This window comes from Macrobrachium nipponense, chromosome 3 (genome assembly GCF_015104395.2).
Source record: "Macrobrachium nipponense isolate FS-2020 chromosome 3, ASM1510439v2, whole genome shotgun sequence".
In the NCBI taxonomy this organism is placed as follows: Eukaryota; Metazoa; Arthropoda; class Malacostraca; order Decapoda; family Palaemonidae; genus Macrobrachium; species Macrobrachium nipponense.
In genome coordinates, this window is record NC_087202.1 from 42,008,853 (window position 1) to 42,024,106 (window position 15,254).

Below are 15,254 nucleotides of genomic sequence, written 5' to 3' on the forward strand. Positions count from 1 at the left end.
TACTCAATTATTTTTCAAATAAATATGCAAAGACAGCAAATACTCTTGAGTATGTATATATACATACACACACACACACACACACACACACACACACACACACACACACACACACACACATATATATATATATATATATATATATATATATATATATATATATATATATATATATATATATATGAATTCTTCTGTTCAAACAGGATACGTCTCAAGTATAAAATGCCCATTAAAACACTGGTTTAAAGCTAAGGGCTATATCTCCCACTATATATTTCGCCAATGTAACTTCTGTCATTCACTGTCAGACCACCGAAATAAGTATAGTCCTTAGCTTTAAACCAAGTGTTTTAATGGGCCCATTATACTTGAGATATATACACACACACACACACACACACACACACACACAACACACACACACTCACATCATATATATATATATATATATATATATATATATATAATATATATAATATATAATATATAAAGAGTATTTACGGTCCTTACATATTTACTTGAAGAATAATTGAGTAGGATACAGCACAGTACTGCAAAGACAATATCATTTCAGCATAACGGATTCTCCATGATTGTTTAACCATTTCATAGTGGAACAATTTGTTTGTTCATAACTGTGCATCTTCCTTACCATGAACGATACTACAATACACTTAGTCTTTCAATTAGATTTAGTTTAGACTCGATAAAGGTCACTGATTATTTGCATAGCTTTCTGGCTTTAGCATCATAATATGTATCCACCCATATATATATATTATATATATATATATATATATATATATATATATTAATATATATATATATATATATATATATATACACACACACACATATATCAAATATAAGAGATACGCAGGCAAATATATTTAACAGTCGAGAGACAGATAAAACCATTGGCCTAGTTCATTTCAGATCGTTAAAAAGTTAGAAGATTCAACCGAAGAACACAAAATGCGGGAATCTGATGTATCATTTAGACTATATTAACCCAAACCGTTAAATAAAGCAAATAACAAGTGGCCCAAGCGTTTCAATACCTAAATGAATTATCTAATGGTTAAAAACATAGTTGGCGTATTGCTTTTAAAAGAAATATTCATTCGTGAATAAAGTTGTTAGACATAAAATTACTCAATATCTCAATGAACTGGAGAAATAAAAATGCATCTAGGACAATCATAAAAAATTATCCTGAGAATCAAAAGTAAATTTAGACAAATTAGTTACCAAGCCTGCGCACAACAAATCCGCCGAATATCGTCAAATTGTGGTATACGAAAAGTAAAATGATAAAATTGGAGAATTGTAATAAAGGAAATCCATGTCAAAACATCCTGCGGCAAACACAGAACAATTATCTTTTTTCGGATGACTCTGTTCGTAATGTATTTGCATCCTGCCAGAATAAATGATAAAATCAGATACTTACCAAGAAGCAAGAAATAAACTAAAATGAACGAAAAATAACGATTCAAATTATACCCAACGTTCAATAATATATTATATATATATATATATATATATATATAATATATATATAGATATATATATATATATATATAGATTATAATCAGTTTAGTACGTGATACATTTGTCACACATATCCACCGGTGAAAATAAGAGGCGGTGTATAGGTCCTGACCAGTTTTGACTTTTATTTCCATATATACATATTTATGTGTGTGTGTGTGTGTGTGTATGTATTATATATTATATATATATATATATATATATATAGATATATATATATATATATATATATATATATATTAATTAGCATCTGGTAATGTTGAGCTTCTCAACCGTACCTTCAACTCTATATTCACGATTATAATGGCAATGCCAATAAAAACATATTTAAAAATATTTTGCCCTTCACGTCATGGCTCAAGGTCTCCTTCTTTCTCTGTTCCCAGTCCCGTGTTCTTTTTTTGAACCCAATGGGACTGTCATTAAAATAAAACACCAATTCTAACTCCTCATCTTTACAGGCGGACTTGTGATATACGATACAATTGGAAGAAGTAATAGGAAAAAACTGCATGGCAATTTCCAAATTCATAAAAGAGAGAGAGAGAGAGAGAGAGAGAGAGAGAGAGAGAGAGAGAGAGAGAGAGAGAGAGAGAGAGAACTTGTGAGTTATTCTTCCATGGTAAATGTCCAGTTTGGTATCAAAAACATTTTGTTATTGACAATACCTTATTTTATGGACAAATACGAACCCCCCTCTCTCTCTCTCTCTCTCTCTCTCTCTCTCTCTCTCTCTCTCTCTCTCTCTCTCTCTCTCTCTCCACGACAATGAAGCAAACTCTCCAGTCTAGAAATAAAACAATAATCAAATGCCAACTAAAACTTTTTTTTCTTTCCAAAACACTTCTTTGCTTTAAAATTCATAACCTCTATGAGTTCACGCGTCTTTAGGCTTGCGTACAAACATACTTTCCAATAAGGGTGCTGGATTATCTAATAATAATAATTATAATGACGCTGAACGCACGATATTTCAATAAAGATATATTATACATTTGCTGCTACTTAGTTCCCTAATCACATGAGCGAAATTTACTTTTCAGGCGAAAAAAAGACGATTATTTTAGACCAAATATTTGATTACAGGTCAAGATAAGGTGGTTAAGGACACAGGTGGAGTCGAAGGAGGAGGGGGGTGGGGGGTGACGGGGCCCGATAGCAGGTCACGTGTTGCCTCAAACTGGGCATGGCCTGGCAGGTCTTGGCCCTGGCTGATGGGCGGTATTGGGTGGGTGGGTGGTTGACGGGCAGAAGGCAAGCGTGCAGTGGTTCTCCTTGATCTCCGTCACGACCCACCGAGAAGTAAACTGATCATCAAGCTTGATGATGGAGACTGAACACGAGTCGATCGGTTCCACTTTAAAACCCCAGTCTGTTGTGGTTTCGTTGCCAGCTCTGGACCCGCTCTTTGACTTTCGAAGGACATGACTCCAGCGGCTACTGTCCGATCTCTCTGGGTTCTGTCTGGGCAACAGCCCGAGAAGTCGTGCATGACAAACGACCAGTGGACAGAGGCATCAGGTCCTGATTTTCACCCTGACTCAATCAATATATTGCGGCCAGTAAGAAATATTTCCGGGAGACATATCTCCACCTGATGATTTACAGCCACATGTGGATTTGTAAAATGTTCAAAAGGTAAGTCACACAAGTTAAAACTATTCCTGATAAATGACTTTTTTGGGGGGTCGAATAAAAGTGCAACATTTTCCTAAACTGTGGCTCTTATCCCAGGTTCTCCTCCCAGAGCTGTCCTCATCTTCTATCTCACGTCTCCCAAAGAAGCGCATCTTGAGCTACGGCTACTCATAAAAGCTTTCCTGTCATATTATTCAGAGTTCCTCCTTCCTTCAACAAAATGATTCCCACTCGTTTTCTGTATAATTCTTTTCCTTGATCCCTTAAAGACGGAGCTAATAGGGCCACTAAGCCTCTAACCTGTCGGCCTCCCCATATCAAAATGCTTACAGAATATGTAAAAAATAAAAAAAAAAACAAAAAAAAAAAAAAAAAAAAAAAAAACAAAAATAATAAATATATATATATATATATATATATATATATATATATATATATATATATATATATATATATATATAAATGAAAAACTGGACGTTCACGAGGTTAAATCGAATTAAGAATTTAGAAAAATTATCATTACCAACTTCCAAAAGAGCAACAACACCACTAACATAATAACTAAGTAAATTTGGAGAAGCAGATGGCACGTTTACCTACGGTTATGGAACTCCTCCGCATTCCCTTAAAAAATGTTATCTTATTCAAATAAAACGAGATGACCTTTCGAAAAGGGCACACTCAAACAAAGCAAGGTTCCAAAGATTCTGGAACAATGAGCCCACCAGAAATGTGGGACGTCGATAACGAGAGAGAGAGAGAGAGAGAGAGAGAGAGAGAGAGAGAGAGAGAGAGAGAGAGAGAGAGTTCAGACTTGAGTATTGTATACTCCGAATTTTTTATTTACCTACTACCAACAATATAATTTCATAACGAACGTGAATCACACTATTCAACTGGAAGTTTTGCATATGTTTTTAAAAACACGTATTACCATTAATGATTAGCGTTGGTGTCTGTCGACAGAGAAACAATAAAAAAAGTTCAAGTTACAGACACATCACATAAAAATCAACTAATCATTTTGAGTAACAAAAATCATCAACTGAACCGTTCTATACATCAAGAGGTTCAGTTAATGCAGGGGTCACTGCCTGGGCGGCGTCACACAAGCAAAAATGAAAATCATGAAAATAACATTGCATAAAAATTCCATAGCAAATATTCAAGACATTTTATACTACAGGAATATACTCAATATTACTAATAGTATATAAAAAAGTCCTCTTTTCCTCCACGGACATTCTCTTGAGCAAACTGCATAATTTCCAAGTTTACAAGATGGCACAACTGGAGGCCGATAAGGATCAGCTCTGCCAAAGAAGGAAGGATCAAAAGGAGACAATGGCACTTACGTAACGTCGTCGAAGTCGGAGTCGAGTTCAGAGTCCGAGTACATACGTTCCCCGGATGTAGCTTTCAGGTACGATACCCGTCGCACCAACCTTTCCCCTTCGTCCTCTGTGAAAGAAAAAAACAAAATATTGAAAGAAAAACCATAATAATGAATATTAACATAATGAAATTAACACCAAAAAAAGAAAATAATGAAATTAACACCAAAAAAAAGAAAACCGAAAATAAAATTTGAACAAAATCGAAGAGCTTAAAAAAAAAAAAAAAAAAAAATATATATATATACGGCCTGAAATCCGATATGGGGAAAAATGACCAAAACACACAAACTATCTAAAACTACTGTAATTCGAACCGCCTTAGTGGTTTTGCCCTGCTGTAACAAATATGTAATTGCGTATTTCTATCTATAAATTTCCACACTTTCTCTTGGTTTTTCATCTCTTCCTTTCACGGGAATTCCGCACATCTAAAGAGTCTGCGTACGCATGTTTCTCGCTTTTTATGACATTTTCAAAGGAGCAATATAACGATTTGTTAGGAAAATGAGAAAAGAAAGCTAAAAATAACAGTATAGTTAAATACAGAAGGCTTAAATACAATTTACCAGGAAATAAATTTAACATCCACAAGTAAAAAGCAACCGGACATCTAGCCTGGAAAATCATTACCAAAAATAATTTAAAATATGTTGATCGTTCCTTTCCCTTGCTTTTTACGTTTGGGGTGTTTGCGTGCAACACGCAACTTCAGTCTTCGCCTTCGTAAGAAGTCATGAGGCCAGATAGATGGAGCACTTATTTCCTTCCCGAGACGTAAATGGAGTGAGGGTTGCTATCTGAAGGTGCCAATTTATCCCTTCCAGGTAAGTCTGGCTAGACAGACGCAAGAAAAATATCAAGCCAAAGTTAGACTCGGCCTTGATATGGTAAAAAGTTCTCCTAATGCCACGTTGTCTTCTTTTATCTATGAGAGAGAGAGAGAGAGAGAGAGAGAGAGAGAGAGAGAGAGAGAGAGAGAGAGAGAGAAATTCAAGCAATAATTTTTGGGAGATGTAGACTGAAAACTCTCGTCCCCTTTGCACTACCTGCACCTGCTCTACTATACATTACGCTCATCAATTAGCCTAAGGCTTGAGGAGGGTTTTAATTTTAAGGAAGCAAACTGTCTACAATGACGCCGATACCCGACGCTGAAACCTCACATTAGCACGCGTACCCTGCATGAACACATTCCTATGCACCTTGTCATTACAGTAAGGCACTAAGTTTGCAATCACTCCATAGAAAATGTTCAATTAGCATAAAAGGCAAAATGATGAATCGCGTCCCTAAAATAGTCCAAATAAATGGAAGGAATGATCTGAATTAAACTGTAACCAAGTGAAAACAGTGTAATTCAGAGAACGGCTATGTAATGTAAGTGCCAGATGAAATAAAAAATGGATAAATATTCTTCCTGTTATGGCTTCATTGCATAACTTAAACCTACTTCGAACACACTATTTAAAAATTTATGGTAAAAATGACAAATTTTTAAAATTAATTTGTATTTTTCAGAGCTAACAAACCTGAGGTCTTAACCATACAAGTGGTGACACATCCCTGTGGTATATAAAATTTGTTGCTTAAACAGGCATAATTCTTTATACCTTTCACTAATATAATGAATCTGGATGAACCCAGAAGGATGAGTTTTTTGGACACTAGTTCATCTAGTCGCTCACGTTCTCAGACCCCCTTCCTCAGAACTCGAACTTCTAGGAAGGGTGGGTCAGGAGTGCTGGATCCCCAGCCAGTTCTACGAGGAACTCTATTGAGATGACATCACGTTAGATCCCAAATTTCAAGACATAATTTTCCTATACTTTTTACTAATAAACTAAGTTTAAGATCACAATACTAAGTTCCAACGAAAAAAATTCATGTGCTGAGAAAATTGCATAATCAAACGTGGTTACTTTGGAGGCATATCATCAAAAGTCAAAGCGCACGTATTGCAGTTCAGTTCTGTAACTCATCCATGTATGTGGAAAAAAAAAAGTTCTATATAGCACACTACCTTTCTTATTAACAACATTTCCTGATTGTCAGCTAACAAAAATAGAACAATAATAAAACGCTATCCTTCCGATGTAGTATCTATGAAAAGATATTTCAACCGTCGAGACCTACAATACGACAAGAGGCAATCTGAGCAAGAAGCAAAGCGGGAGAAAGGACCAGGACCCAGGTGTCCCTTCTGTGTCTGTCTGTCACTCCCGACAGATGAAAAGGCCAGTTCCACATCTAGTCGTGTCAGTGACGAACAACACTCCAGGTGTGACTTGAGATGCGGATTCACAAAAGAAAGGCTTGACACACTAACAACTTCCTTTACGAGGGAACGATGGCGCCTGATAACTTAGGCCCCCCTCTCTCTCTCTCTCTCTCTCTCTCTCTCTCTCTCTCTCTCTCTCTCTCTCTCTCTCTCAATATTTAATGTTATATAACTAATGCGACACGGCGGCATAATATTCAATTCACCGCAGGTTTACTAAATCTAACTGAATTTCCTGACATAAAAAGTGTAAGTTGAATGAAGTAATATATATATATATATATATATATATATATATATATATATATATATATATATATATATATAACCATAAAATCTATTGTGCAATACAAATACGAAGAGTTACCGCTAAAGAAAAATACTTTCACTCTTTATGCATTGGTACGTACAAAAACTAAAGTCCGCCTGTCACTTCCTGCATTGTAATTATGACTTTACATATAATCTCTACAGCATTTACAGCATTACCGTTCATGAACTAAAACACGTTGTCATTCTCCCTAAGCCTGAGTAAGACATCTAAATCTTTACACACACATATGTATATATATATATATATATATATATATATATATATATATATATTACATTGCATGCGTTGGTAAAATGAACATGTCTTCGTCTCTCAAGACATATCATTATAATTTCAAGGTAGCTCGCCAGATGACCACGTTGAAATTTCCATCCATCATAAGTCCAGCCCTATAAGGATACTACGAAAGTAAACCAACTTCTCATTACGTTTCGAATGGTAAGAATTGCTCATAAATTTTCAGGCACCAGGTTAAGTCTTATCTTGAAAAGCACGAGGAATTCCACAGTTCTCCCATAAATTACCTGGCAAATTACGAGGTAATTTATGTAAGGTAAATTATGAGTATTTCCCATAAATCATTAGGAGCTCCGTAAGGTAACAATTTTCCTTCCTTCTGCGCGCTGACACCATAGAGAGAGAGAGAGAGAGAGAGAGAGAGAGAGAGAGAGAGAGAGAGGAGAGAGGTCACAGAGTACTTTTTACACGTATCACGTTAAGTGAGCTGAAATCTTTTCAAGTCCTCGACCGGTTTACAAAAACTAGATGACAAGACGGTGCCAGCTTATCCACAGAGTCAAAACAGGTTAAGGAACAAATGATTCTATTTTAATTGAAGAGGACGCGAACATCCCATATAAAGTTGAGGCCAAACGATAATATTTGCAGGATTTATTTTTTCGCGCCGATTTGATGAGAAACGCCAAGATATTAAGGCATAACCAGTGTGTCTCCACATCAATTCGGTACATATGAATGATGAAGGATCGAAGATTCATCATTCACATTATCACTAGATATTCTATTTATTTGATTTTTTCTGGATCCGTCAGTCTTATCAACCCGAATCACTGAAAGGAGCTTTAGGCGATCATTAACAGCTGAATTTGTAGTTGCAATACGTCAAGCGTAATTGCAGTTCTACCAATCCAGAGAGATGAAAGTTGGTCAGCACAGGGCGTAATTCCCAACCTGGGGATCGTGTAACAAGACACAAGACCGGTAGTCAGCATTTTCTACGGGGCAATGTCTCCAGAGTAACGGAATACTATCGAGATCACGTAAAACATACATAAATAAATACTAGTTTCTACACAACAAACACACACAAACTCATAGCAAGCGTTCACATAATGCACACGATTTATCGTCTTTAAACGCTAATCACATATAACATAATATAAATTGTAAGTGAGAAAATCACAAGTAGTATTAAAGTTACAAAAAACAAACCCATAATGAACCCTAAATTGCACCCAAATATTAATTTTTGATGGTGTACTAATTACCTCATTTCTAAATTTGGGCATTTATGAAAATATTTAAGGTGAAATATCCTCCTATGAAACATAAATACACAAAACCCACTTGGAATTACTCGACTAAAAACATTGCTATAATTTGTTTCGGTCTATCATGACTCCATTCAGAGCTTATCAGAGAGAGAGAGAGAGAGAGAGAGAGAGAGAGAGAGAGAGAGAGAGAGAGAGAGAGAGAGAGAGAGAGAGAGAGAGAGAGTGTTAATGCACGATAAGCCGCGTTTATAAAGCAATTTACATTGTATTGTTTCTACGATACTGACGACTGAGACGTTTGTTGAAGCACAGTTTTATTCTCCAAACAGGCGAAAGACAACGCCACTAGGAAGTACCGTAGAATTTTGTGTCCATCTGACTACATTACTTGAGAATGTCAGATAACAGATGGACGAAAAGAATAACAGAATGGGTCTCTAGATTGCAAACGAAGGCGGGGAAGGAAGAAAAGATGGATTGACGATCTAAGACAATTTGCCGGTATAGAATGGCATAGAAAGACCATAAACAGAAGGGAGTGGAAGGACATCTCTGATGCCTTCATCCAGCAGTGGACTAGAAACTGATGATGATGATATGATTACATAAGCGATCCTTCTCATCACCTGAAAACCAAAGGTCTGTTACAAACGATATCTCTCAAGTCCACGAAATATGTAAGTGATATGTAACAGCAAACCTCCATCCGCATTGTGGTTATGCTAATAACTTCGGCGCACGTCGAGTACCGGATGCAAATTGTTCTACATTCTTCTTCGTTTAAATTTTTTCAGTGATATCCATTTCTGTTTGAATTAGATTGCCTCTAAAAGGACGACGGGACAGGCCAGTCTCGACAGGAATGGCATCAATCTCAATAGCCCCCTACATGTTAAAGATTGACCGGTTTGGGCCTGTCTCTATGAAATCAGCGTGCCAGTCGCGTACGTGTATGACCAGCTTTAAGCTTCAGGTCAAATTCAACCTCTATTTCACCTATACATTTTTTCATCTCTTGTCCCATCGTGCACGAGAGAGAGAGAGAGAGAGAGAGAGAGAGAGAGAGAGAGAGAGAGAGAGAGACTACTCCCTCTTCGCCCCTTCCTACTCTTCTTATGATCATATGATCAACATGGCCGCAGGAAGCCACTTCATATTTTCTCGAATCTGTTCACCGCAATCAATTTGGTATCCGTTATCAGGGAAGTTATCTTAACTGTCTTCTAGGCTACTATTTACATTATAAACTACGACACGCCCGACAAACCAGTCGCCATTTCTTCCCCCAGATGAACTTCCATTTCATTCTCATGGGGATGGAACACATCATTACCCACTTTTAGTATTTCGTAACCCGGAATTGGAGGGACCCCAAGAAGGGGAGGTGTCGGAAACTTCATCACACTTTAACCTGTGCTTACTGTCAGCGCCAATAAGAAATTATTAGCCCTACGTCTTGTATAACCAGGGCCCCTGCCACCCCTGACCCCACTATACCAATGAGAGGTCCACTCATTCCCGCCATGATATTCATTCTTTTAGCTAACCAGGTGGCTGAGACAGGAATTTATCCTCACCCCTGGATACCGATAGAGGAAGCGGTAACACGAAAAAAGAAAAAAAATTATCAGTGAAGATGGAATATACGCCCAACAGGTTAGAACAAAAATATACTATATTTTTAAAATCGAGCAAAACAAGTTATGTTTCAGTCCATATTGCTCCATGGTGCTAATCTAATTCCCACTGAGGTTTCATTAAAAAAAAAAGTTTACAACCTTCTTTAAAATAGGAGGCCCGTTAAAAAGGAAAAAAAATATCCTAACGGCAAAAATCTTACGTAACAAGAAGCCCAAAGGCAACAGTGATTACCTAAGTGATTCCGCTGCGATCTCAAGTATCTAACAGTTCTTTTCTCTTCACTCCTCCATAAAACTTGAACCTTCCCACCCTGGCACGTGTAGGACAGTAGTTAGAACCAATTTGAATCATTGCTACATATAGATTATTGCAAATTAACTTGACGAACTGCTATCAAGTTGGTCTCGAGAAGGCGATTTTTCAGACTTTCCACACACCCGTGTAAAATTCCGGGTCTTCATTGTGGCCATATCTTGGCCATGGGGCCATGATTTATTTTAAGCAAACTCGAGTCTACGTACGCTACATCAAGAAGCATCTACGCAAATATCAGTTCGGCCCGATTAGTTTTAGAGAAGATTATTTACTAATGACTCCTCACTACTCCTTACTCTGCGCCAAGTTTGGCTGAAACTAATCCCGTGGATTTGGAAAAGTCGAAAAAGATACAAATTCAGGACATAAACCTTAACAAACTTTATGGAACGTAACTTGGTTGAGCTAAAGCTAAACACACGCCAAGCCTCCTGTTAATATCCGGAGAGTTCTGACAACTGCAAAAATCGAAGGGGGTAACAATAGTTTATGTAATCTCTTAAATGCAAACTCAAGACTCCACACACGGATGGGAAGGCTTGGAATTCTTCGGAACTAACCATCTATCGCGTACAGCAAAAACAGTCAACAATTTCACCAAGCGAGAAACATTTAAAAGAAAGTCCTTTGACATGCCGAAATACTCAGTAAAACACGAAGATGCTCTACACATCCACTGCAACGGCAAGTGTCAAAATTTCAGCCTCTAAAAACTAAAGAACACCAAAAGCGATGAAAGCAACATTCGCTTCCCATTCTAAGGACCAAGAGTTTAGATGCTTAAAAGTTCTCGAAGCTGAGGTTTGCGATCAACGACAGCTGAAAAATCTCGAGGATGAAAGTCAAATATAGGGTCGTATACAACTCTTATTTACATGGCAAACTACAGTTATGGTGACTGTGCCTTTCGTTAACTGTACTGTCAATGAAAAACTCTTCGAGTTCCCCAAGTTCCTTCAAACACTGATTACCAATGACGCTTACACCAAACAAAGGGAATGCTCAAAAGAGAAAGAACTAGTTATTGTTTTTATAACAGAGGCTCTTGAACATCGAACAACCACGCTGTAATAAAGGAGAGAGAGAGAGAGAGAGAGAGAGAGAGAGAGAGAGAGAGAGAGAGAGAGAGAGACTATATTAACGAACTAGTTTTATATAGCACCGACTCTCTTCACATATAACTGTTAACTTAATTAATAATTAAGTAGGGAAAAATATGAGAAAACAACTGATGTATTATAAGAAAATTTTGCATATTCTTATTTTCCAATCAGAATTTATTTTTTCATTATCAGTGTAAGTTAAGTGTAATACGTTTGTTCGTACTACTGACGTTTACCATAGTATACGTAAATAGGCTAAATCCTATTGTATTTGGTTATAATATCTGCATTTTGCAGTCGAAAATAGTACATTTGTAAATGTCCAATAAAATTACTTAATCGCAACAGAACCGAGTTCTTGTATTCATCCTCTTATTAATGATGACTGTAATTTTTATATATGCTGCCCAAATGTCACTGGTATTCTGGTGGACGACCCTTATATGATGGTGATTTGTTATTTATGAATGCATAATCTTAAAAAAATCCGCAAAATTATCATTATGTATGTATGTATATATACATATATACTATATATATATATATATATATATATCTATATATATATATATATATAATATATATAATATAATATATACACACCCTAACCATTCAACAGTCACAACTATCCAACCGATTTCTCCTTGCAATTCCCGTACATTTCATTTGCCGTAACCGTCACATACAAATTGCTTTGAACGCTGACTGAAAGGCCTCCACCCAGCTGAGATCATCGTGCCATTATCACCGTCATCATACTCATTCCCATCAAAATCCTCAATCAGCGCCAAAGCAGCGAGGGAATAACGTGTCACAGCCCTCCCCCTCCCCTCATTAAACAGCTGTTTGGAATCATCATCAACCTAGTATAACTCTACTCATATTTCCTGAAATACTATTCGGTTGCGTGTACTGCGACCGAGACTTGTTGGGACGCACTGTTTTATGCCTTTGTTTTACTTAGGTTTTTAAGCATTTATACATCTATTGAACAAACATGCAATTTCTTCAAAACAATCAAACACACACATATATATATTTATATATAATCTTCCTATTATTCTTGAAATAATCTCTTTAATGTAAAACTTTCTTCTTGGGTTAGATCCTCACTTTCCCTTTTTCTATTGTGGCAAACTGGTTCCTTAAGCCCTTTGTACGTAAAAAAAGTATTGCACTCTCTGTCTAGTTAGTATTTTCTAAAGCACAAAATTAAAAGTAGATATTAAATATTACAGTACAGTGTATATGTCACAACTTACCTACGATTTCAAATGTAGATCCGTTTCATGTGTGAAAGTGAAGGAAAAATGGCCGAAGGGAGCCAATAAACCTAAATTACAAAATAACAATAAAAAAAAGTACAAACTCCAGGAGAAACGTCATCTAACCTCATTTACTGGAACTAAAATGAATCCACTCTTATTTATTGCTAACTCACCCGCCCGATACACAACAGTGCCATTACAGCAGATCGTCTTACCTGGAAAGATAGAAGAAACAATAATTAGCACAAGGGAAAAACGAACGATGTGGAAAGTACGGATGCTAATTAAGAGAAATTATGGATAATAATGGGTAAACTATTTCTATATTTTTCTGAAACCACATCATAAGAGTTTACCGTCAACCGTTAAGTATGCCTGACATCAAGTTTGTTTCATCGACAAATTTCATCTCAAGATATAGAACAGATGTGGCTCATTTCTCTCTATTCGGTACATTCTTTGATCAAGTGTTGCTTGGTCACATTTCTTCTTGGAAATGAAACAAACAGCAATTGTCAATGAACATAAGTTATTTTTTAATAAAAAAAATTATTCACCCAACAAAACAAGTTCTACTTTTCACATCATAAAACAATTATACAAATTGATATAATTAAGATCCTTTAACAAATACCTAAACCACGAACATGAAAAAAGAAATAAATTTTCTTCCACTGGTCACATGCTGCTTAAGATACATCGATTATTGCTTATTGCTCACGTTCAGTGATATTATTATTATTATTATTATTATTATTATTATTGAAATACCATAACAACGATAATCAATACCATTAATATTAGTACAGCTATAAGGAAACTATACATAAAATAAAAATCTTCAATAAAACAGAAAATATGGGTCAACAAATTCTTCCCAAATCAGAGAATGATGGCAAGAGGCTGCTGCTGGGGGGGGGGGGGACCCCTTCCCCCAAAACACACCAATTAAGCGTCAGACTGGAAGCGGGGAAGAGTAGGAGGGTATGGCAAGTGAGGGGGAGGGGAGGGGAGGGTCAAGTCAAGAGGGTTGACCTCTCCAAGGCGACACAGTGACCCCGATGCCGTCGGGGCGGAGGCAAGGAGTAATTGCCGTAGCTCTTGCCATTACAGCAGATGAAGCCAATTATCGGACCAATTATAAGTCACTATATAATCACAAGGCAATTACGACGGTGTTCTTTTCTCTCGTAACAAGATCCATCTAAGCTTTAGGTAAAAAACCGAAAATCAAAAAAGCCCATTCGACTCATTCACTCGGATACAAAAAAAAACTTAAAACCCGTTTTCTTATTAAATTTCCCAAAGTGAACTGAGCCTGTTATATAAATGAGTGTGTTTGTGTGTATATACTAAATCTGTGTATGTATGTATCGCCTTTATTCAGGCATTGTCAACAATGCCTGAATAAAGGCAAAAGCTCGTGGTACTGATTTCTGCCTGAAGTTACGTGCATCTACTGTGATTTTTTAAAGTACAATATATCAATATTAATTATATATACTATATAATTAGTATATAGTATATATTAGATCGATATAATATATAACATTACAATCGATAGAGATGCAAATAAATGTATGAAATTTCAATAATACAAAATTTTCACTCAGACCTCCTTTTCCTTCAATACCCAAAAGTAAATGGACAAAAATTAAGAAGGAATACCAGTGAGGCAATCTGAGGCTGAAAACAAGGTCAAACAATCCAGGTGATTTTTAGTTCAAATGAACAAAAGAAATGGGAGGAGCGCGGTCGAAGGTCAGGAGTAATGAGAAAATGAGCAATAAACGACCATCAAAATCTTGCTTTCAAAGAGTAAAATGAAAAGGTTATTATGTCTGCGGGTCTGTTTCATAATGTCTCATTCACAGGTTTGATTACTATAATTCTTGTGTGTATGAAGCATAAGCCGACATGATCATTAACTCTCCGATCAAAATTCAACAAAATCTAGTCAAAACTTGAACACACACACACACAAACACACACAAGTATCTTAGCAAAATAAAATGAAAAATATACACATCAACAATTTAAATAAAATGAAAAATATACAAATCAACTATTTAACAACAAAGAAGGAAAACAGTTGACTGTATCATTTATTACTAAATTAGTTTTAGCAGACCACTGAGTTGATTATTATTAGCCTTCACAGGGCTGACCTGAAGGAATGGTTTTATTAATATTTTTCATTTATATTTGGTGA

At 36.2% G+C, this 15,254-nt stretch overlaps 1 protein-coding gene across 28 annotated transcripts in view; it reads right to left on the reverse strand.

Moving 5' to 3' along the window:
* The window catches only part of LOC135221710 (rho GTPase-activating protein 21-A-like), a 669,873-nt gene that overhangs the window by 94,682 nt on the left and 559,937 nt on the right, over positions 1-15,254 (reverse strand). For all 28 annotated transcript variants that reach the window (XM_064259480.1, XM_064259473.1, XM_064259475.1 and 25 more), the window contains one exon: positions 4,548-4,653. In XM_064259480.1, the coding sequence (XP_064115550.1) occupies positions 4,548-4,653 (106 nt within the window). The remainder of the gene's footprint in view (positions 1-4,547; positions 4,654-15,254) is intronic.